Source organism: Coregonus lavaretus (assembly GCF_964263955.1).
Source record: "Coregonus lavaretus genome assembly, chromosome: 22".
NCBI lineage: Eukaryota > Metazoa > Chordata > Actinopteri > Salmoniformes > Salmonidae > Coregonus > Coregonus lavaretus.
In genome coordinates, this window is record NC_140009.1 from 17,951,258 (window position 1) to 17,975,460 (window position 24,203).

General features: G+C 42.6%; 1 protein-coding gene across 1 annotated transcript in view; it reads right to left on the reverse strand.

Annotated features, from left to right (window-relative positions):
• Positions 1 to 24,203, reverse strand: part of LOC311150119 (acid-sensing ion channel 1-like) — a gene marked incomplete at both ends in the record, with an annotated part of 64,039 nt that overhangs the window by 34,148 nt on the left and 5,688 nt on the right. Inside the window, one exon of the mRNA XM_084187409.1 lies at positions 19,206 to 19,401. Coding sequence (XP_084043535.1) covers positions 19,206 to 19,401 — 196 coding nt within the window. The remainder of the gene's footprint in view (positions 1 to 19,205; positions 19,402 to 24,203) is intronic.

Below are 24,203 nucleotides of genomic sequence, written 5' to 3' on the forward strand. Positions count from 1 at the left end.
TTCATCAAGGATCTCTCTGTACTTTTCTCTGTTCATCTTTCCCTCGATCCTGACTAGTTTCCCAGTCCCCGCCGCTGAAAAACATCCCCACAGCATGATGCTGCCACCACCACGCTTCACCGTAGGGATGGTGCCAGGTTTCCTCCAGACGTGACACTTGACATTCAGGCCAAAGATTTCAATCGTGTTTTCATCAGACCAGAGAATCTTGTTGCTCATGGTCTGTAAGTCCTTTAGGTGCCTTTTGGCAAACTCCAAGCGCACTGTCATGTGCCTTTTACTGAGGAGTGGCTTCCGTCTGGCCACTCTAACATAAAAGCCTGATTGGTGGAGTGCTGCAGAGATGGCTGTCCTTCTGGAAGGTTCTCCCATCTCCACAGAGGAACTCTGGAGCTCTGTCAGAGTGACCATCGGGTTCTTGGTCACCTCCCTGACCAAGGCCCTTCTCCCCCGATTGCTCAGTTTGACTGGGTGGGCACACACACACACACACACACACACACACACACACACACACACACACACACACACACACACACACACACACACACACACACACACACACACACACACACACTTAATTCCACTTGGTTCCTCATCAATACCTGGAGGATGATGGCGCATAAATCTCGATAACACCTGCTCCCTCCTCCTCCACCCCGTCCTAAGAGCCGCTGAACTGCCTCCCTTTACTTGCACACAAACTGAGGCTGTTATTTATCACACACCACAAAAAAAAAAAATAGTAAAACAAAATAAATTATCCTGAAACCCAGCCCTCCAGGCCAAGACAGAACTGTAGGTGGTTAATTAATAGTTCAGCGACGGTGTAGGAAATGCCAGTCCGAGGCTCACATAAACTGCACAGGAGCATTGAGGAAATACTAATCAGCTTCCAGGGCCTCAGCGCTCCGTTGACCAGACAATACTGACAGAATGTCACTACATCCTGCTACATAGGACTGTGGATCTTTGGGTCTGAGTACTGTGTAATGTGTGTATGGAATATGGATGACTGGGTCCCCAAGGGCCTACAGTACTAGCTAATGTACTGTTTGGTCATGACTAAGATGGAAAACATGTCATTACATCAGGCTACATGTAGAATACATCTGGGTGGGAGACGGTCTGTTGTCTGCTGAATATTTATAAAATACATAATAGTGTATGGTAAGTATAATTAACATTTAACAACATGGAGCTTATGCCACTGCTATCGCTGTATAGTATTAAACACAGTATATTCACTGGAGATGCAGCCATGTCCACTTGCAGACAGGTTAGCGATTATAAGGAGAAATTAATGCTTACAAATTAAGATATATTTATGTGTAATATTACTACAGTATAGACTAAAAAAGACACATTGTCCTGCAGTCATTGGTCAGTGTGAATACAGCCTACCCCAGCTATTTCTCAAGTCATAAATGGCATTAATGTAACAGCCTGAAATGTTTTAAGATGAAGAATAAATGTGGTGAACCTTTAAATCATCTCACAGATGTCATTAAAATGAATGAGTCATTCAACTATTACTCTCAGATAATCTAGTGTAACGCAATCCTCGAGTCTAGTCTATATCCCTCTGCTCTGTCCCCTGGTCCAATCCTCTAGTCTACATCCCTCTACTCTGTCTCCTGGTCCAATCCTCTAGTCTACATCCCTCTACTCTGTCCTCTGGTCCAATCCTCTAGTCTACATCCCTCTGCTCTGTCCTCTGGTCCAATCCTCTAGTCTACATCCCTCTACTCTGTCCCCTGGTCCAATCCTCTAGTCTACATCCCTCTACTCTGTCTCCTGGTCCAATCCTCTAGTCTACATCCCTCTACTCTGTCCTCTGGTCCAATCCTCTAGTCTACATCCCTCTACTCTGTCCTCTGGTCCAATCCTCTAGTCTACATCCCTCTACTCTGTCCCCTGGTCCAATCCTCTAGTCTACATCCCTCTACTCTGTCCTCTGGTCCAATCCTCTAGTCTACATCCCTCTACTCTGTCCTCTGGTCCAATCCTCTAGTCTACATCCCTCTACTCTGTCCCCTGGTCCAATCCTCTAGTCTACATCCCTCTACTCTGTCTCCTGGTCCAATCCTCTAGTCTACATCCCTCTACTCTGTCTCCTGGTCCAATCCTCTAGTCTACATCCCTCTACTCTGTCCTCTGGTCCAATCCTCTAGTCTACATCCCTCTACTCTGTCCTCTGGTCCAATCCCCTAGTCTACATCCCTCTACTCTGTCCCCTGGTCCAATCCTCTAGTCTACATCCCTCTACTCTGTCCCCTGGTCCAATCCTCTAGTCTACATCTCTCTACTCTGTCTCCTGGTCCAATCCTCTAGTCTACATCCCTCTACTCTGTCCCCTGGTCCAATCCTCTAGTCTACATCCCTCTACTCTGTCCCCTGGTCCAATCCTCTAGTCTACATCCCTCTAGTCTGTCCTCTGGTCCAATCCTCTAGTCTACATCCCTCTACTCTGTCCTCTGGTCCAATCCTCTAGTCTACATCCCTCTACTCTGTCTCCTGGTCCAATCCCCTAGTCTACATCCCTCTACTCTGTCCTCTGGTCCAATCCTCTAGTCTACATCCCTCTAGTCTGTCCTCTGGTCCAATCCTCTAGTCTACATCCCTCTACTCTGTCTCCTGGTCCAATCCTCTAGTCTACATCCCTCTACTCTGTCCCTGCATGTGCCCTCTGCCTCTATCCAAATAGCCTCCTCCTTTCTCTCAACAATTACTGTAGATTACATATTTCTTTCTTTTTCTTTTAACTCTTCCCTATCTCATCCCCCTGTATGCCTAGATCTAACCTAGCCTCTTTCTTCTCCTTTCTCTCAACACTTACTGTGTATTACATCTTTCCTTTTATTTTCTCTTCAACCTTCTCAACGGCTACAGTAATGATTGTTTCTTTCCCCTCATCCCTATGTAATTTAGATCAGCATCATCTCCATGCTGGGTGTCTGTGTGTCTGACACTTCCACTGCCTACAGCCTCTCTCTCCTCTCACTTTGCCCATCTGTTCTGTTCCCCTTCTCACCTTCCCTTGTCCCCTACCCCCTCCGCCTCCCCTAACCCCCATTCCCTCCACCCAGAGGGCCTGCATAGGTATGAGTTTATGTTAAGATAGGATGCCAAACATTTAAATACACAGTTTAAACAGTCTTCAACAATGACAAATGCTACAGACACGCTATGCTAAAGACAATTTGATTTGAGATTTCCGAACCTGGCGACTCAAACACACACACAAACACACACAGACACACACACACACAGTGCATGGGGTTAATATTGAGTTGTCCGTATGTCCGACCTTGCCAAAGGATGTTCTGAGGATGGAGTGAATACTCATGGACTTCAAAGCCTCCTGCTGCTTCTACTGTATATTAAATAAACCAGAACCTGCAGCACCTGCCCCATTATTCTTCCTCTCCTCAATTCTCTCTCTCTCTCTCTCTCTCTCTCTCTCTCTCTCTCTCTCTCTCTCTCTCTCTCTCTCTCTCTCTCTCTCTCTCTCTCTCTCTCTCTCTCTCTCTCTCTCTCTCTCTCTCTCTCTCTCTCTCTCTCTCTCTCTCTCCCTTTCTCACCCTCCTCTCTCAATTACTGTTTTACAGGTCGGTCCCTTGTCTGACATTTGGGGTCAGGACGGTCCAGTCCAGTCCAGTTAAAATTCCACCACCAGAGCTCCCCTCTCATGTCTCTGCCTGTCCCTCAGAGCAGCATCAAATGGGTCTGATTCAGAGAGGCCCATGCCAACCTACATCAAACCCCCACAGCACAGAAAGCCAGCCATCCAGTCACCTGCACTAATCCTCCGGATAAATAAACCATGCGCAGAGCAGATTCGTGCAGCCAGCACAGAGCTATTTTAAGACACACTGTTTTTCTACCCCCATCCGAAATGTATTCATAAAGAGCATTTTTCCGTCTCTCTCTCTCTCTCTCTCTCTCTCTCTCTCTCTCTCTCTCTCTCTCTCTCTCTCTCTCTCTCTCTCTCTCTCTCTCTCTCTCTCTCTCTCTCTCTCTCTCTCTCTCTCTCAGGTCTGGGCAAATAGAACGCTATTGAGCAACACCACTGATCTCTCATCTGGAGGCAGGTTTCAATGAGGGGTTTGGATAGGGTTATCAGACTGTGCTAAGGCATAAAAGGGTAAGCTTAGAATCGATGGTAGAGAAATGCCTTCATACAGCTTAAACTTATGCACTTCCTTGGATGTGTTTTCTATGCTGCCTATAATCTATTTTGCTGTATTTTGTGAAGAAATGGAAAAGCTAATAAAAAATTTTTAAAAAACGGGTCAGTTCCTCTTGTCCCTCTTGGTCAGTTTGAGTCATGAAGGTGTGTGTGTGTGTGCGAGTGTGCGAGTGTGTGTGCGAGTGTGTGTGTGCAAGTGTGTGTTTGTGCCTGTGTCTGTGTGTGCTTGCGTGCGCATGCATATGCCTGAGTGTTTGTGTGTGTGTGTGTGTGTGTGTGTGTGTGTGCCTGTCAGCATATGTAAACATACAATTACATGCACTCTACTTTCCTGGTCTATTTGGCAGGCCCAGTGCTGACATCTGGGCTTTGGTTAGCCTATAGCATTACTTCATTACTCTCCTTCATAAGCTTTATGAGTATTCATACACTGCTTTAGGTAAAGTGGTTATCTTCACCATCGATCAGACTTCTGAGCTGGTCAGCACTAAATACACTGTATTCAGCAAAGGGAATGAAACTCATTTGGTACAGCATGCATGCCTCATCACAAAGGCATGAGGGATCACCTTCAGCGCTGCCCCTTAAGTGATTTCACATGCTCCTAAAATGTCCACCTCACCTCTCTTGGCCAAGACATCTTTTTTAGAAAACCTGGCGCTCACGAAACAAGGGATGAAGAGGGATGCCAGGGGAAGGTGAGAAGGAGGGAAAAGGGCGGAGGAGTGGAGGATAGAGAGAGCGCATGAAAAGATAATGAGAATTGTCATGCCCATGGGGGTGATGTGAAGGGGATGCACAATGCAGTGGTCGAAATGAAGGAGAGATGAGGAAAAATAGTTGAGAGAAAAAAAGAAAGAGAAAAGAGAGAGGGAGAATGAAGGGGTAAACACTGCTCGAGGGCCTGAATGTGAGGAGTTGTGACAAGGTCCTGATGCCCAGGAGGTCTCTGACCCTGCCTGGTGATGATGTGTCACTGGGTGTGAACACAACAGAACAGAACAGAGCAGCTCGTGGGGGAATGCAGCGCCTGGGCCTTCTTGTTCGACTTGCCAGTGGGAGGATGGGTTCATTCTCTAGAGTCTGGTTCCTCTAGTCTCAATCTTAAAAATGTTTCTTGTTATCAATTTAAGGGTAATCTTGGCACCCAGAACCAAATCAGCTAAGGCTGTCACGAGAGACAAACCTAAAACAGATCCCAATTCACCTACATTCATCCCAGGTTATTATTTTAGGGAGGTTCAGGCCAGGGCTGAAGGGGTTCCTCGAACAGATGGCTGTAAAAAGAAACACCACTTCAGCCAAATTACATTGGATTGAATAAAGAGGATCTGATGTGTGTTGGGTGTGCACGATGCACTGACAGTCTCACAGCCACTCTCTTCAACACACGTCACAAAGCATAAGTTGTCTGACTTAGTTTAGTTAATTATTAATCGTTTTCACACAGAGTGCTTTTGTTTCACCCCAATTAAGATAGGATTTGATGATGTAACAGGCAACAGCACATTTGATCATTTCCACAGCAAAGATCAACTGTTGTTTTTGTGAGGAAGCCGACGATTTGTTGTTTTGCATATGTCTATCACCGAAAAACTTCTCAAGGAGAAGGTTGTTGCCAGCATTGACATGACAGACAGGCAGTGTGATCAGAGGAAGGAAGTAATAGCACAGCTGTCATGGCACATAGTATAGCAGGGAGCTCACAAGAAGCCCACAATAACATAACAGAGCTGCTGTGCCTGGTTCCAGCACGTAAGGATCCTGCAAGGATCCTTTTTGTTGGATGGTGTATACCATGAGTATCCTGTACATACAACTAATACAACTTGAAACTTGAAACTTGGTTCCCTGGGTAGACTTGTCAGAGCATGAGACAGAGCTCCCCAGAGTAGGATGCTTTCTCACCCTTTCTCTTTCTCTTACTGTATCTCCCTCAGTTTCTCTCTCTCTCTCCGATCCTGCTCTCGCTCTACATTCTATCTCGCAGTCGCTCTGTCTCTCTCTCTCTCTCTCCACCTCTCTCTCTCACTCACTCTCCTTTCAACTCTCTCCTTCAGTTCAATTGAGAGGCTTTTTGAACCAGCTCTATCTCTTTGTCCCACGGCCATGTTTAGGCCAATTATCCCTGATCATTCCCTTCAACCCTCAGTCATTGACAGCCAGCAAGGGTGGAGGATTCACTCAATGACTCTGTAATTGCTGCCTCTTTATCATTTATGCTTATTCATTTGGAAATCGCTTCGCCATTCACCCTCTTTCTCAAAACACTTTGATTGTGGATATGAATATCTCAGGCAAATATGTCTCCAAGTTGCTTCTCGCAGTAGCGCACTATCATTATGTCTTAATAACCTCACTTGCACCCAGGGGGTATTCTTGGGTACCGACCTGAATAATGCTAATCAGCTAAAAGTGGATGATTCAAAAAGTACTCAGTGCCTATCGAGAGGACAGTCATTTCTCTCCTTACATTGACATGCACATAGGGCTATTGCTTTGAAGATAACCCTTCAAATAAATCAATAATCTAAGAATGAGGTCGATATCATAATAAATCTCGGAAGGATGTTTTTCTAATCTTTTAATTAAATGAGTGGTATTTTTTAATGGTCAACGCCAGTCAGTTTTTAATCAGATGCAATTGGGCCTGCCACTATTCCACATGTCATTGGATTGGTTGTTAAAATGTAGGCTACAACCAAATAATTGCAGCATTACCGCAAAAATGGAAGAGGAAAGTGGAAGGAGGAAAAAGTAAGGAACTTGTCTGTCGGCCTTGCATTAAAGAACATAATTGGTTAAAGAAAATTGTGATAAATAAAACAGTTTACCAGTTTCATTTAAGGACCAAAAGATTGACAGCCGTCCCATATAGATTGCAAAATAGTTGGGAAGAGATTTTTGACGTACCGATTCCATGGCACAGTGTTTATGAACTGATACGTAAAACGATGCCGGATTCAAAACTTCAATTTAAATTATTATATAAAATTCTTGCTACCAATATAATGTTATTTGTATGGGGGATACAATCGTCCCAGCTCTGCAGATTTGGCTGTGAAGAGACAGAATCATTAGATCATTTGTTTTGGTACTGTCCATTTGTAGCTTGTTTCTGGACACAGGTCCAGGAATGGCTGAAGGATTGCAATATTTGCATGGAGCTGACCCTGCAGATAGCACTACTGGGTGATCTGAAAAGTCATAGTCAATTGATCAATAATATAATAATACTTTTAGCAAAGATGTTTATTTTCAATTCACAAACTGTAGAAACTATGAGAATAGAAAGGTTCAGAACTTTTGTAAAACATCACAGTACAGTTGAAAAATATATGGCAAATAGAAATCCAATATGGATGGTGTTAAGAGATAGATGGGAGGTGTTGAATGGAGCTGAAGGATGGGACTAATAACAACAACTAATAACAACAAGATAACTAGTGTAAGACATGCTGTGTCCATAATAAGTATATAGGTTATATATTGTGAGCTTTTGTGAAAGAGCACACTTAGAAAGATATGGCATTTAGAAGCATACCAGATGGACATCATGAAAATGATCAGAGGAAGTTCAGGAGGAAAAAACAAACAAAATATCCATAAGTGTCCATAAAATGTATATAGTATGTATAAGCATGAAGTAGAGGCCTAAGCATTGTTGTTCACTAGTTTACTCCAATTAGGGAGGGGATGGTGGGGTTGAAAAGTAATAAAGGGAAATATATATATTTTTAAAGGATATGTATGTATATATATGTATGTATGTGTATATATATACACTGAGGGAAAAAAGTATTTGATCTCCTGCTGATTTTGTACGTTTGCCCACTGACAAAGAAATGATCAGTCTATAATTTTAATGGTAGGTTTACTTGAACAGTGAGAGACAGAATAACAACAAAAAAATCCAGAAAAACGCATGTAAAAAATGTTATAAATTGATTTGCATTTCAATCAGGGAAATAAGTATTTGACCCCCTCTCAATCAGAAAGATTTCTGGCTCCCAGGTGTCTTTTATACAGGTAACGAGCTGAGATTAGGAGCACACTCTTAAAGGGAGTGCTCCTAATCTCAGTTTGTTACCTGTATAAAATACACCTGTCCACAGAAGCAATCAATTAATCAGATTCCAAACTCTCCACCATGGCCAAGACCAAAGAGCTCTCCAAGGATGTCAGGGACAAGATTGTAGACCTACACAAGGCTGGAATGGGCTACAAGACCATCGCCAAGCAGCTTGGTGAGAAGGGGACAACAGTTGGTGCGATTATTCGCAAATGAAAGAAACACAAAATATCTGTCAATCTCCCTCGGCCTGGGGCTCCATGCAAGATCTCACCTCGTGGAGTTGCAATGATCATGAGAACGGTGAGGAATCAGCCCAGAACTACACGGGAGGATCTTGTCAATGATCTCAAGGCAGCTGGGACCATAGTCACCAAGAAAACAATTGGTAATACATCACGCCATGAAGGACTGAAATCCTGCAGTGCCCGCAAGGTCCCCCTGCTCAAGAAAGCACATATACAGGGCCGTCTGAAGTTTGCCAATGAACATCTGAAAGATTCAGAGGAGAACTGGGTGAAAGTGTTGTGGTCAGATGAGACCAAAATCGAGCTCTTTGCATCAACTCAACTCGCCGTGTTTGGAGGAGGAGGAATGCTGCCTATGACCCCAAGAACACCATCCCCACCGTCAAACATGGAGGTGGAAACATTATGCTTTGGGGGTGTTTTTCTGCTAAGGGGACAGGACAACTTCACCGCATCAAAGGGACGATGGACGGGGCCATGTACCGTCAAATCTTGGGTGAGAACCTCCTTCCCTCAGCCAGGGCATTGAAAATGGGCTGTGGATGGGTATTCCAGCATGACAATGACCCAAAACACACGGCCAAGGCAACAAAGGAGTGGCTCAAGAAGAAGCACATTAAGGTCTTGGAGTGGCCTAGCCAGTCTCCAGACCTTAATCCCATAGAAAATATGTGGAGGGAGCTGAAGGTTTGAGTTGCCAAACGTCAGCCTCGAAACCTTAATGACCTGGAGAAGATCTGCAAAGAGGAGTGGAACAAAATCCCTCCTGAGATGTGTGCAAATCTGGTGGCCAACTACAAGAAACGTCTGACCTCTGTGATTGCCAACAAGGGTTTTGCCACCAAGTACTAAGTCATGTTTTGCAGAGGGGTCAAATACTTATTTCCCTCATTAAAATGCAAATCAATTTATAACATTTTTGACATGCGTTTTTCTGGATTTTTTTGTTGTTATTCTGTCTCTCACTGTTCAAATAAACCTACCATTAAAATTATAGACTGATCATGTCTTTGTCAGTGGGCAAACGTACAAAATCAGCAGGGGATCAAATACTTTTTTCCCTCACTGTATATATATATATATATATGCAAGAAAAATATAAAAAAATATATGGGGGATTGGAAGTGATGCAGACAATTACAATCTATCTACATTATTAAAGCTGATCTACCCCATAAAAAATAATATATATATATATATATATATATATATATATATATATTTATATATAAAAAACTAATGTAGGCTACAAGCATCCATCTCCCCAGGCACTTTCTGCAATATATATAATCTCCATCCCAGTGGTTGGCATATCATAATGGAATAAATAATTCACAATTATTGGCCGAGGCAAAATCTCATTAAACTCATCCTCGATAGCATCTTACTCAACGAGCATAATGATTGGATAATGAGATGATAAAATATCACTTGACCCCAACCCCATGTGCACAATCTGGTTGAATCAACGGTTTCAACGTAATTTGTCAACGTATTGTGACGGGGAATCTACGTGGAAAATACATTGCATTTGAAAAAAGTAATCAACGTAAACTGTTGTTTTGAGGGTGAAATTTCAACCACAGGATTATGTCATCATGGTAACCAAATTTCAACATAGACAAACCTTGTATAAAATATGTTGAATTTGTACCTTTAAAACAACGACAGATCTTCCACTATCAGAAAAAAAACACTAGGCTGGGCAGCACTTCCTACTGGAGAATTAATCTATCTACAGCTACCATTTGGTCTCACATCCAGGGTCTTAACCAAGCCCATCCCTGATTACCTATGATATTTGTCACTGACTATTACCAAAGTGCTATGATGAGAATGATTGTTGAGAGATCACTTAAAGCTGCAATATGTAACTTTTTGGGCGAACAAACCAAATTAACATAGAAATGTGAGTTATAGATCTGTCATGCTTATTGAAAGCAAGTCTAAGAAGCAGTAGATATGTTCTATGTGCGCTATTTCTATGCTTCCCGTTCTTAAGTTTTAGTGTTTATTTATTATATCTGTGTCCATATTGTCCATGAGTTTCTAGTAGATAAAATTAATGAAAAAAGCATCTAATCAACAATGGCATTATTTTCTATTAACTCTGGAACTCTTCCAACCATTGACCTTTTTCACAACTGCCATCAGTTTGACGCCAAAACATTGACAACAAATACATGTTTACAAAGCTTTACTACACAAGCCTCCGACCTACCTCACTTCACTATTCAAATGTAAAAGTATGAGACACCAAACCCGTTCACAGGGATGCTTAACTCTCAAGGTTCCACTAGTACGTACCGATGAAGGCAAATCCGCCTTCAGTTTTAGTGCCGCTGATTTTTGGAATAGCCTACAAAACTCCCTACATCTTGACTTTCTGGTGAATCTAGGGTGGTTTAAGACTTAAATGTTGAATGAATTTAATGAGAATTGCAACTGTTTGGATTTAATGTCAATCCTTGCATTTGTGGTGATTGAAGCTGTAGTGTTGATTTTGTAATTTATAGTTTTCAGTATTTTTATTGATCATTTTGAATTTGTTGGATTGTTGTCCTCAGGGCACCATTGTAAATGAGACCCTGGTCTCAATAGGTTCCCCTGAATAAATACAAGTTAAATATAAATTATAATAATTCTCACATACAGTTGAAATCGAAGTTTACATACACTTAGGTTGGAGTCATTAAAACTAGTTTTTCAACCACTCCACAAATTTCTTGTTAACAAACTATAGTTTTGGCAAGTCGGTTAGGACATCTACTTTGTGCATGACACAAGTAATTTTTCCAACAATGGTTTACAGACAGATTATTTCACTGTATCACAATTCCAGTGGGTCAGAAGTTTACATACACTAAGTTGACTGTGCCTTTAAACAGCTTGGAAAATTCCAGAAAATTATGTCATGGCTTTAGAAGCTTCTGACGTTCATCTGTACAAACAATAGTACACAAGTATAAACACCATGGGACCACGCAGCCGTCATACCGCTCAGGAAGGAGACGCGTTCTGTCTCCTAGAGATGAACGTACTTTGGTGCAAAAAGTGCAAATCAATCTCAAAACAACAGCAAAGGACCATGTGAAGATGATGGAGGAAACAGGTACAAAAGTATCTATATCCACAGTAAAACGAGTCCTATATCGACATAACCTGAAAGGCCACTCAGCAAGGAAGAAGCCACTGCTCCAAAACCGCCACTACGGTTAGCAACTGCACATGGTGACAAAGATCTTACTTTTTGGAAAAATGTCCTCTGGTCTAATGAAACAAAAATAGAACTGTTTGGCCATAATGAACATCGTTATGTTTGGAAGAAAAAGGTGGACATTGCAAGCCGAAGAACACCATCCCAACCATGAAGCACGGGGGTGGCAGCATCATGCTGTGGGGGTGCTTTGCTGCAGGAGGGACTGGTGCACTTCACAAAATAGATGGCATCATGAGGAAGGAAAATTATGTGGATATATTGAAGCAACATCTCAAGACATCAGTCAGGAAGTTAAAGCTTGTTCGCAAATGGGTCTTCCAAATGGACAATACTGGCATACTTCCAAAGTTGTGGCAAAATGGCTTAAGGACAACAAAGTCAAGGTATTGGAGTGGCCATCACAAAGCCCTGACTTCAATCCTATAGAAAATGTGTGGGCAGAACTGAAAAAGCGTGTGCGAGCAAGGAGGCCTACAAACCTGACTCAGTTACACCAGCGCTGTCAGGAGGAATGGGCCAAAATTCACCCAACTTATTGTGGGAAGCTTGTGGAAGGCTACCCGAAATGTTTGACCCAAGTTAAACAATTTAAAGGCAATGCTACCAAATACTAATTGAGTGTATGTAAACTTCTGAGAATGTGATGAAATAAATAAAAGCTGAAATAAATAATTCTCTCTACTATTATTCTGACATTTCACATTCTTAAAATAAAGTGGTGATCCTAACTGACCTAAGACAGGGCATTTTTACTAGGATTAAATGTCAGGAATTGTGAAAAACTGAGTTTAAATGTATTTGGCTAAGGTGTATGTAAACTTCAGATTTCAACTGTAGGTGTTCCTTTTGTCCAAGTGGGAAATGGCAGTGTGGAGTGCAATAGAGATTGCATCATCTGTGGATCTGTTGGGGCGGTATTCAAATTAGAATAGGTCCAGGGTGTCTGGGATGATGGTGTTGATGTGAGCCATAACCAGCCTTTCAAAGCATTTCATGGCTACAGATGTGAGTGCTACAGGGCGATAGTAATTTAGACAGGTTACCTTGGCGTTCTTGGGCACAGGGACTATGGTGGTCTGCTTGAAACATGTAGGTATTACTGACTGGGTCAGGGAGAGTTTGACAATGTCAGTGAAGTTGTTGTTGTTGTCCTGAGGTGAAATATATACAGCAGTCAAGATAACAGATGAAAACTCTCTCTGGAGGTAGAAGGGTCAGCATTTGACCATCAGGTATTCAAAGACAGGTGAACAATAGGTTGAGACTTGTACTGTGCTAGGGTCTTCACACCATCTGTTGTTGATGAATAAACATACCCCTCCCACTCTCGATTTCCCTGAATCCAATGACCTGTCCACTCAGAGAATGGAGAATCCATTGAGTTGGATAGCCATGGGGGATATCTTGTCCGAAAGCCATGTTTCAGAAAAACAGATGATATTGCAATTACGAAAGTCCCGTTGATAGCAAATCTGCGATCGGAGGTCATCCATTTTATTACCAATTGGACCATAGAATGGAGGAAAGTGGTGGCCAGTTTTCCCTTCACCTTAGTCTCAACAGGACGCCCAATCTCTTGCATCTTTTTCACTGGCGTTCCTCTTGGCTAGCCCGAGGATTGGATCGGAGCTACATAAAGAGCCAAGGGTGGATGAGTCGAAGTCGAAGTCGAAGCCGGAATTGAGGTTAGTAACTACCGATCTGATGTTCAAACGTTTTTTTTTTTAGATCATAATTATAGGGGATACATTTTGTGCAAAAAAAGTTAAGATAAATGCCAAAATAATCACAAAACTGCAAAGATGGGTCTAAGCTTTGTCATTCTATTTTATTTTATTATAAATCATCTTATTTAATTATTTCATATACTTTACATGTGATAATGCCACACAGAGAGCCAGAGATTATTACAGACACCTCTCTCTCTCTCTCTCTCTCTCTCTCAATTTAAGGGCTTTATTGGCATGGGAAACATATGTTTACATTGCCAAAGCAAGTGAAATAGATAATAATCAAAAGTGAAATAAACAATAAAACATTTACAGTAAACATTACACAAAATAATAAAGACATTTCAAATGTCATTATGTCTAAATATTGTGTTATAATGATGTGCAAATAGTTAAAGTACAAAAAGGAATAATAAACATAAATATAGCTTGTATTTACAATAGTGTTTGTTCTTCACTGGTTGCCCTTTTCTTGTGGCAACAGGTCACCAATCTTGCTGCTGTGATTGCACACTGTGGTATTTCACCCAATATATATGGGAGTTTATCCAAATTGGATTTGTTTTTTAATTCTTTGTGGGTCTGTGTAATCAGAGGGAAGTATGTGTCTCTAATATGGTCATACATTTGGCAGGAAGTTAGGAAGTGCAGCTCAGTTTCCACCTCATTTTGTGGGCAGTGTGCACATAGCTTGTCTTCTCTTGAGAGCCAGGTCTGCCTATGGCGGCCTTTCTCAATAGTAAGGCTATGCTTACTGAGTCTGTACATAGTCAAAGATTTCCTTAATTTTGGGTCAGTCACAGTGGTCAGGTATTCTGCCACTGTGTACTCTCTGTTTAGGGCCAAATAGCATTCTAGTTTGCTCTGTTTTTTTGTAAATTCTTTCCAATGTGTCAAGTAATTATATATTAGTTTTCTCATGATTTGGTTGGGTCTAACTGTGTTGTTGTCCTTGGGCTCTGTGGGGTCTGTTTGTGTTTGTGAACAGAGCCCCAGGACCAGCTTGCTTAGGGGACTCTTCTCCAGGTTCATCTCTCTGTAGGTGATGGCTTTGTTAAGGAAGGTTTGTTAATCGTTCCCTTTTAGGTGGTTGTAGAATTTAATGGCTATTTTCTGGATTTTGATAATTAGCGGGTATCGGCCTAATTCTGCTCTGCATGCATTATTTGGTGTTTTACGTTGTACACAGAGGATATTTTTGCAGAATTCTGCATGCAGAGTCTCAATTTGGTGTTTGTCCCACTTTGTGAATTATTGGTTGCTGAGCAGACCCCAGACCTCACAACCATAAAGGGCAATGGGTTCTATAACTGATTCAAGTAGTTTTAGCCAGATCCTAATTAGTATGTCGAATTTGATGTTCCTTTTGATGCCATAGAAGGCCCTTCTTGCCTTGTCTCTCAGATCGTTCACAGCTTTGTGGAAGTTACCTATGGCGCAGATGTTTAGGCCGAGGTATGTATCGTTTTTTGTGTGCTCTAGGGCAACGGTGTCTAGATGGAATTTGTATTTGTGGTCCTGGCAACTGGACCTTTTTTGGAACACCATTATTTTTGTCTTACTGAGAATCTGTGCAGAAGATCTAGGTGCTGCTGTAGGCCCTCCTTGGTTGGGGACAGAAGCACCAGATCATCAGCAAACAGTAGTCATCTGACTTCAGATTGTAGTAGGGTGAGGCCGGGTGCTGCAGACTGTTCTAGTGCCCTCGCCAATTCGTTGATATATATGTTGAAGAGGGTGGGGCTTAAGCTGCATCCCTGTCTCACCCCACAGCCCTGTGGAAAGAAATGTGTGTGTTTTTGCCAATTTTAACCTCACACTTGTTGTTTGTGTACATGGATTTTATAATGTTGTATGTTTTCTCCCCATCACCACTTTCCATTAATTTGTAAAGGAAACCCTAATGCCAAATTGAGTCAAATTATTTTTTGAAATCAACAATGCATGAGAAGACTTTGCCTTTGTTTTGGTTTGTTTGTTTGTCAATTAGGATGTGCAGGGTGAACATGTGGTCTGTCGTACAGTAATTTGGTAAAAAGCAAATTTGACATTTGCTCAGTACATTGTTTTCACTGAGGAAATGTACAAGTCTGCTGTTAATGATAATGCAGAGGATTTTCCCAAGGTTGCTGTTGACGCATATCCCACGGTAGTTATTGGGGTCAAATTTGTCTCCACTTTTGTGGATTGGGGTGGTCAGTCCTTGGTTCCAAATATTGGGGAAGAGGCCAGAGCTAAGGATGATGTTAAAGAGTTTAAGTATAGCCAATTGGAATTTGTGGTCTGTATATTTTATCATTTAATTGAGGATACCATCAACACCACAGGCCTTTTGGGGTTGGAGGGTTTGTATTTTGTCCTGTAGTTCACTCAATGTAATTGGATAATCCAGTGGGTTCTGGTAGTCTTTAATAGTTGATTCTAAAATTTGTATTTGATCATGTATATGTTTTTGCTGTTTGTTCTTTGTTATAGGGCCAAAAACATTGGAGAATTGGTTTACCCATACATCTCCGTTATGGACAGATAACTCTTCGTGTTGTTGTTTGTTTAGTGTTTTCCAATTTTCCCAGAAGTGGTTAGTCTATGGATTCTTAATTTACATTGAGCTGATTTCTGACGTGATGTTCCTTCTTTTTCTGTAGTGTATTTCTGTATTGTTTTAGTGATTCACCATAGTGAAGGCGTAGGCTCTGGTTTTCTGGGTCTCTATGTTTTTGTTTGGATAGGTTTCTCAATTTCTTTCGTAGGTTTTTGCATTCTTCATCAAACCATTTGTCATTGTTGTTAATTTTCTTTGCTTTTCTGTTAGACATTTTTAGATTTGATAGGGAAGCTGAGAGGTCAAATATACTGTTTAGGTTTTCTACTGCCAAGTTTACACCTTCACTATTACAGTGAAACGTTTTGTCCAGGAAGTTGTCTAAAAGGGATTGAATTTGTTGTTGCCTCATTGTTTTTTGGTAGGTTTCTACACGACTTTCCTTCCATCTATAGCAGATCTTAATATTATTCAGTTCCTTTGGCTTTGATGCCTCATGATTGAGTATTGCTCTGTTCAAGTAGACTGTGATTTTGCTGTGATCTGATAGGGGTGTCAGTGGGCTGACTGTGAACGCTCTGAGAGAGTCTGGGTTGAGGTCAGTGATAAAGTAGCCTACAGTAATACTGCCAAGAGATGAGCTATAGGTGTACCTACCATAGGAGTCTCCTTGAAGCCTACCATTGACTATGTACATACCCAGCATGCGACAGAGCTGCAGGAGTTGTGACCCGTTTTTGTTGGTTATGTTGTCATAAATGACTAAAATGTAAATGTAAATGTAGTTGTGCCTAGGGGGGCATATGGGGGAGGGAATGCTGTCACCTCCAGGTATATGTTTGTCCCCCTGTGTGCTGAGGGTGTCAGGTTCTTGTCCAGTTCTGGCATTTAGGTCACCACAGACTAGTACATGTCCCTGGGCCTGGAAGTGATTGATTTCCCCCTCCAGGATGGAGAAGCTGTCTTCATTAAAGTATGGGGATTCTAGTGGGGGGATATAGGTAGTACACAGGAGGACATTTTTCTCTGTTGAGATCATTTCCTTTTGAATTTCTAGCCAAATGTAAAATGTTCCTATTTTGAATAATTGAATAGAGTGAGTTAGGTCTGCTCTATACCACATGAGCATACCCCCTGAGTCCCTTCCCTGTTTCACACCTGGTAGTTTGGTGGATGGGACTACCAGCTCTTTGTAACCTAGAGGGCAACCAGTGGGTCCATCTCCTCTATACCATGTTTCTTGTAGGATGACAATGTCTGTATTTCTGATTTATTTGGTGAAGTTCAGGTTCCTGCTCTTTAGGCCAAAGGCAGATGACCTCAGGCCTTGGATAATCTCTCTCTCTCTGGCTTGTTCTCTCTCACTCTATCTGAGGAGTGCTGCGAGGACAGGAGGGGAGTGGAACAGGACAGTGTCAGCCTGCCGGGGGTTTTAATTTTAAAGATGTATTAAAGAGAAAATACTTTAAAAAACACTCCGCTCCTAAAATTGTCCATCCTGTGATAAGAAATATGTTTATTTTTTAAATAAAAAATCCAAAAGGTTGCTTTGAGCCTTCGGTATTTATGATGCAAACTTATCTAACTTTTGAAATACACTGAGTGTACAAAACATTAGGAACACCTTCCTAATTTTGAGTTGCACCACCTTTTGCCCTCAGAACAGCCTTAATTCGTAGAGGCGTGAAAAACCCAGCAGCGCTACAGTTCTTGGCACACTCAAACGGTGCGCCTGGCACCTACTACCATACCCCGTTCAAAGGCTCTAAAATATTTTGTCTTGCCCATTCACCCTCTGAATGGCACACATACACAATCCATGTCTCAATTGTCTCAAGGCTTCAAAAATCCTCCCCTTCATCTACACTGATTGAAGTGGATTTAACAAGTTACATCAATAAGGGATCATATCTTAACCTGGATTCACCTGGTCAGTCTGTCATGAAAAGAGCAGGAGTTCCTAATGTTTTGGACACTCAGTACACCCAACAAGATTTTCAGAGACAGTTGTGATACTGTAGATTCCAGTGTATGAGCAAAGATTATATATGATAAACGAATATTGCATAATAGATATCACAACCTCTCTAAACCACTTACGTGTTGTTAGCCATGATTGGGAAAGTACATAGTTCATTTCACATTAGTAAAACTGGCAAAGATGAATGCATACTGTGCAGTATAATGAGAAAATATTCCTTGCCACAGCTGCTATAAGGGACTTGATATGCTCTGCCAATCATCATTATAGGAAAACTACTATAGCTCTCTTTTTCTCTCTCCTCTCTGACCTCTGTTGAGATACCACACGGTGTCCAAGAAAATCACAATTTTATCGAAACTAAACAATGGGGCAGTGAGCACAGCATAAAGGCAGTGTACTCTCCAAGACTGAAAATGAATGGAAGATGCCTGAGAGACTATTGGCAACTGGCAGAGGATCTATCATCAGCCAACGCAGCAGGTTTATGGCGAGGAGACTTTAACCCAGTGGGAGATTTCAGAGTAAAACCCTATGCTGAAGTAGCAGTAGCTAGCTGCAGTAAATACAGAACAAACATTTACGTTGCCACCCACATTTACCATCCATTACATACAGTATCCCACAACTGTATGTAATGTCTCCCTTCAACATGCATCTTTCATCCCCTCTCTACCACATATTCCACATCCACTTCCCACATGCATCTTTGAACACCAAGTCTCTGAGGATAGCTCCACACAGTATGCCGTGCCAGCCACTCTCTTGTTTTGGTGGGACAAATCCCAAATAATAAAAGACATGCTTCCAACCTGAGTTTGAGGGATTACAGTACAAACACTGTTTGAAGGAATTAACAAACACATTACGAAAAAGGGATTCTGTTTGTTGCCAGAGCTCTCAAACAGAGGCTGTGGGCATGGTGAGTGATCAAAAGAGGGCATTCCTGCTTGGTTGAGTCACAAAGCACAGTAGGGCCACCACTCTCATTACAGCAAAACATTTAATAGGAAGCAGATAAATTAATTGTGAAATAGGTCAATTTTGACTGTGAGGTGCAGTCAAATATACTCAGAACAGACTCGGGAGGCAGAGCGGAGATTCACATACTGCATAATACCGTGTTTGGGAGCTACAGTAATAGCAGCTTCTGTTTTTCCTCTCTTTGGTACATAAAACTATTGTCTTGAAAGATGATCTGAGGCCTTCAGGTAACTTACCACTTGGAAGTCCTCGGCTCTGCACTCACCCCCCCGGAACTGACACGCCAGCAGTATATCCTTGATGTCATGTCCTGTGCGGTCGTAGAACTCACGCATGTTGAAGGGGCGGGGCTTGAAGTTGTGGAAGTCAGCTTTGACCTTCAGGGTCTCCAGAACACTTTCCTCCACCAAGTGGGTGTCCCTGATCTCATACCTAGAGAGACAGAGATACAGAGAGAGAGAGAGAGAGGGAGAGAGAGAGGGAAGGAGAGACATAAAGAAAGTGAGAAGGAAGGAGTCCAAAAGAGGGCGTTTTATTAGTCTAGTCACAAACGTTCTATTTCAACATATTGAAACAGAGGTAGATTGATACCCTTCCTCCTGCTATTCCTCTTCCCAGTCTGTAATGCCTACATGTTTCAAGCAGACCACCATAGTCCCTGTGCCTAAGAACGCCATGGTAACCTGTCTGTAGCCATGAAATGCTTTGAAAGGCTGGTCATGGCTCACATCAACACCATCATCCCAGACACACTGGACTCACTCCAATTCGCATACCACCCCAACAGATCCACAGATGATGCAATCTCTATTGCACTCCACACTGCCCTCTCCCACCTGGACAAGAGGAACACCTACGTGAATATGCTGTTCATTGACTATAGCTCAGCATTCAACACCATAGTGCCCATAAAGCTCATCACTAAACTCAGGACCCTGGGACTGAACACCTCCCTCTGCAACTGGATCCTGGACTTCCTAATGGGCCGACCCCAGGTGGTGAGGGTAGGCAACAACACATCCGCCACGATGACCCTCAACACGGGGCCCCTCAGGGGTGTGTGCTTATTCCCCCCATGTACTCCCTGTTCACCCATGACTGCGTGGCCGTGCATGACTCCAACACAATCATTAAGTTTGCCGATGACACAACGGTGGTAGGCCTGATCACCAACGACGATGAGACAGCCTATAGGGAGGAGGTCAGTGACCTGCCAGTGTGATGCCAGGACAACAACAACCTCTCCTTCAATGTCAGCAAGACAAATGAGCTGATCGTGGACTATAGGAAACGGAGGCTGAGCACGCCCCCATCCACATCGACGGGGCTGTAGTGGAGCGGTTCAAGAGCTTCAGGTTCCTCAGTGTCCACATCACTAAGGAATTATCATGGTCCACACACACCAACACAGTCGTAAAGAAGGCACGACAACGATTATTCCCCCTCAGGAGTCTGAAAAGATTAAGCATGGACCCTCAGATTCTCAAAAAGTTCTACAGCTGCACAATTGAGAGCATCTTGACTGGCTGAATCATCGTTTTTTATGGCAACTGCTTGGCATCTAACTGCAAGGCGCTACTGAGGGTAGTGCGGACGGCACAGTACATCACTGGGGCCGAGCTCCCTGCCATTCAAGATCTCTATACCAGGCGGTGTCAGAGGAAGGCCCTAAAAATGTTGAAAGACTCCAGCCAACCAAGTCGTAGACTGTTCTCTCTGCTACCGCACGGCAAGCGGTACCAATGCAGCAAGAGTGGAACCAACAGGACCATGAACAGCTTCTACCCCCAATCCATAAGACTGCTAAATAGTTATTTAAATAGTTAACCAATAGCTACCCGGACTATCTGCATTGACCCTTTTTGCACTAACTCTTTTGACTCACTGCTACTACTGTTTGTTATCTATCTTGTTGCCTAGGCACTTTATCCCTACCTACATGTATATGTATACTGAACAAAAATATAAATGCAACATGCAACAATTTCAATGATTTTACTGAGTTACAGTTCATATAAGGAAATCAGGAGATGTATTCATTCATAAAGCTTAATTCACAAAAATGTACTAGGCCCTAATCTATGGATTTCACATGACTGGGCAGGGGCGCAGCCATGGGTGGGCCTGGGAGGGCATAGGCCCACCCACTGGGGAGCCAGGCCCACCCACTGGGGAGCCAGGCCCACCCACTGGGGAGCCAGGCTCAGCCAATCACAATGAGTTTTTCTCCCAGGGCTTTATTACAGACAGAAATACTCCTCAGTTCCATCAGCTGTCAGGGTGGCTGGTCTCAGACGATCCCGCAGGTGAAGAAGCCGGATGTGGAAGTCCTGGGCTGGCGTGGATGCACGTGGTCTGCAGTTATGAGGCCGGTTGGACGTACTGCCAAATTCTCTAAAACGACGTTGGAGACGGCTTATGGTAGAGAAATGAACGTTCAATTCTCTGGCAACTGCTCTGGTGGACATTCCTGCAGCCAGCATGCCAACTGCATGCTCCCTCAAACCTTGCAACATTTGTGGCATTGTGGCCTTTTATTGTCTCCAGCCCAAGGTGCACCTGTGTAACAATCATGCTGTTTAATCAGTTTCTTGATATACCACACCCGTCTGTTGGATGGATTTTCTTGGCAAAGGAGAAATGCTCACTAACAGGGATGTCAACAAATGTGTGCACAATTTGAGAGAAATAAGCTTTTTATGCATATGGTTAATTTCTGGGATCTTTTATTTCAGCTCATAAAACATGGAACCAACACTTTATATGTTGCGTTTATATGTTCTGTATACATATCTACCTCAATTACCTCGTACCCCTGCACATTGACTCGGTACTGGTACCCCGTGTATATAGCCAAGTTATCGTTACTCATTGTGTATTTATTCCTCATGTTATTATTTTTATATTATTTATATTTGTTTCTCTCTGCATTGTTGGGAAGGGCCCGTAAGTAAGCATTGCACTGTTCGTCTACACCTGTTGTTTACAAAGCATGTGACAAATTGGGGCGGCAGGTAGCTTAGTGGTTAAGAGCGTTGTGCCAGTAACCGAAAGGTCGCTGGTTCTAATCCCTGAGCCGACTAGGTGAAAAATCTGTCAATGTGCCCTTGAGCAAGGCACTTAAACCTAATTGCTCTCGATAAGAGCGTCTGCTAAATTACTAAAAAGAAAAAAAATGATTTGATTCCAATAACAAAATTTGAAAGCATGACAATCAGTTTGGGCAGACTTGAGCTCTTGAGAATAAGATGTGAATGTATGGCATAAGAATAAATACTGTTTTTAGACACAGGCACATAGTGATCTTACATTCAATAAATTGATTGTGAATCTCTTTAGTTTTGGTTTATTAATAGAAAATGAATTCTCCCAACTCTTGAGAAACAAACTGTCTTTCTATTAACTTTCCAAGGACCAAGCTGTAGTAACCTGGATCTAGCTTGATCATGAGCCATACTCTACTCGAAGTGTTGCACTGCTGATTTTGTACGTTTGACCACTGACAAAGAAATGATCAGTCTATAATTTTAATGGTAGGTTTATTTGAACAGTGAGAGACAGAATAACAACCAAAAAATCCAGAAAAACGCATGTCAAAAATGTTATAAATTGATTTGCATTTTAATGAGGGAAATAAGTATTTGACCCCCTCTCAATCAGAAAGATTTCTGGCTCCCAGGTGTCTTTTATACAGGTAACGAGCTGAGATTAGGAGCACACTCTTAAAGGGAGTGCTCCTAATCTCAGTTTGTTACCTGTATAAAAGACACCTGTCCACAGAAGCAATCAATCAATCAGATTCCAAACTCTCCACCATGGCCAAGACCAAAGAGCTCTCCAAGGATGTCAGGGACAAGATTGTAGACCTACACAAGGCTGGAATGGGCTATAAGACCATCGCCAAGCAGCTTGGTGAGAAGGTGACAACAGTTGGTGCGATTATTCGCAAATGGAAGAAACACAAAATAACTGTCAATCTCCCTCGGCCTGGGGCTCCATGCAAGATCTCACCTCGTGGAGTTGCAATGATCATGAGAACGGTGAGGAACCAGCCCAGAACTACACGGGAGGATCTTGTCAATGATCTCAAGGCAGCTGGGACCATAGTCACCAAGAAAACAATTGGTAACACACTACGCCGTGAAGGACTGAAATCCTGCAGTGCCCGCAAGGTCCCCCTGCTCAAGAAAGCACATTTACAGGGCCGTCTGAAGTTTGCCAATGAACATCTGAATGATTCAGAGGAGAACTGGGTGAAAGTGTTGTGGTCAGATGAGACCAAAATGGAGCTCTTTGGCATCAACTCAACTCGCTGTGTTTGGAGGAGGAGGAATGCTGCCTATGACCCCAAGAACACCTTCCCACCGTCAAACATGGAGGTGGAAACATTATGCTTTGGGGGTGTTTTTCTGCTAAGGGGACAGGACAACTTCACCGCATCAAAGGGACGATGGACAGGGCCATGTACCGTCAAATCTTGGGTGAGAACCTCCTTCCCTCAGCCAGGGCATTGAAAATGGGTCGTGGATGGGTATTCCAGCATGACAATGACCCAAAACCCACGGCCAAGGCAACAAAGGAGTGGCTCAAGAAGAAGCACATTAAGGTCCTGGAGTGGCCTAGCCAGTCTCCAGACCTTAATCCCATAGAAAATCTGTGGAGGGAATTGAAGGTTTGAGTTGCCAAACGTCAGCCTCGAAACCTTAATGACTTGGAGAAGATCTGCAAAGAGGAGTGGGACAAAATCCCTCCTGAGATGTTTGCAAACCTGGTGGCCAACTACAAGAAACGTCTGACCTCTGTGATTGCCAACAAGGGTTTTGCCACCAAGTACTAAGTCATGTTTTGCAGAGGGGTCAAATACTTATTTCCCTCGTTAAAATGCAAATCAATTTATAACATTTTTGACATGCGTTTTTCTGGATTTTTTTGTTGTTATTCTGTCTCTCACTGTTCAAATAAACCTACCATTAAAATTATAGACTGATCATGTCTTTGTCAGTGGGCAAACGTACAAAATCAGCAGGGGATCAAAAACTTTTTTCCCTCACTGTAACTCAGCTGCAAGTCTGGCTGGAAAGACTACCCTTTATGAAAAGCTCTCTCACACACAACGTCCACTTATAAAATGTACCTTGTTACTTATAAAACATGTTTGTGTGCATGTTTGTCCACAAGTCTATAAATCATGTGTACCTAGTGCCCTCACGCATGTTTACTTTGGGTGTGTAGCC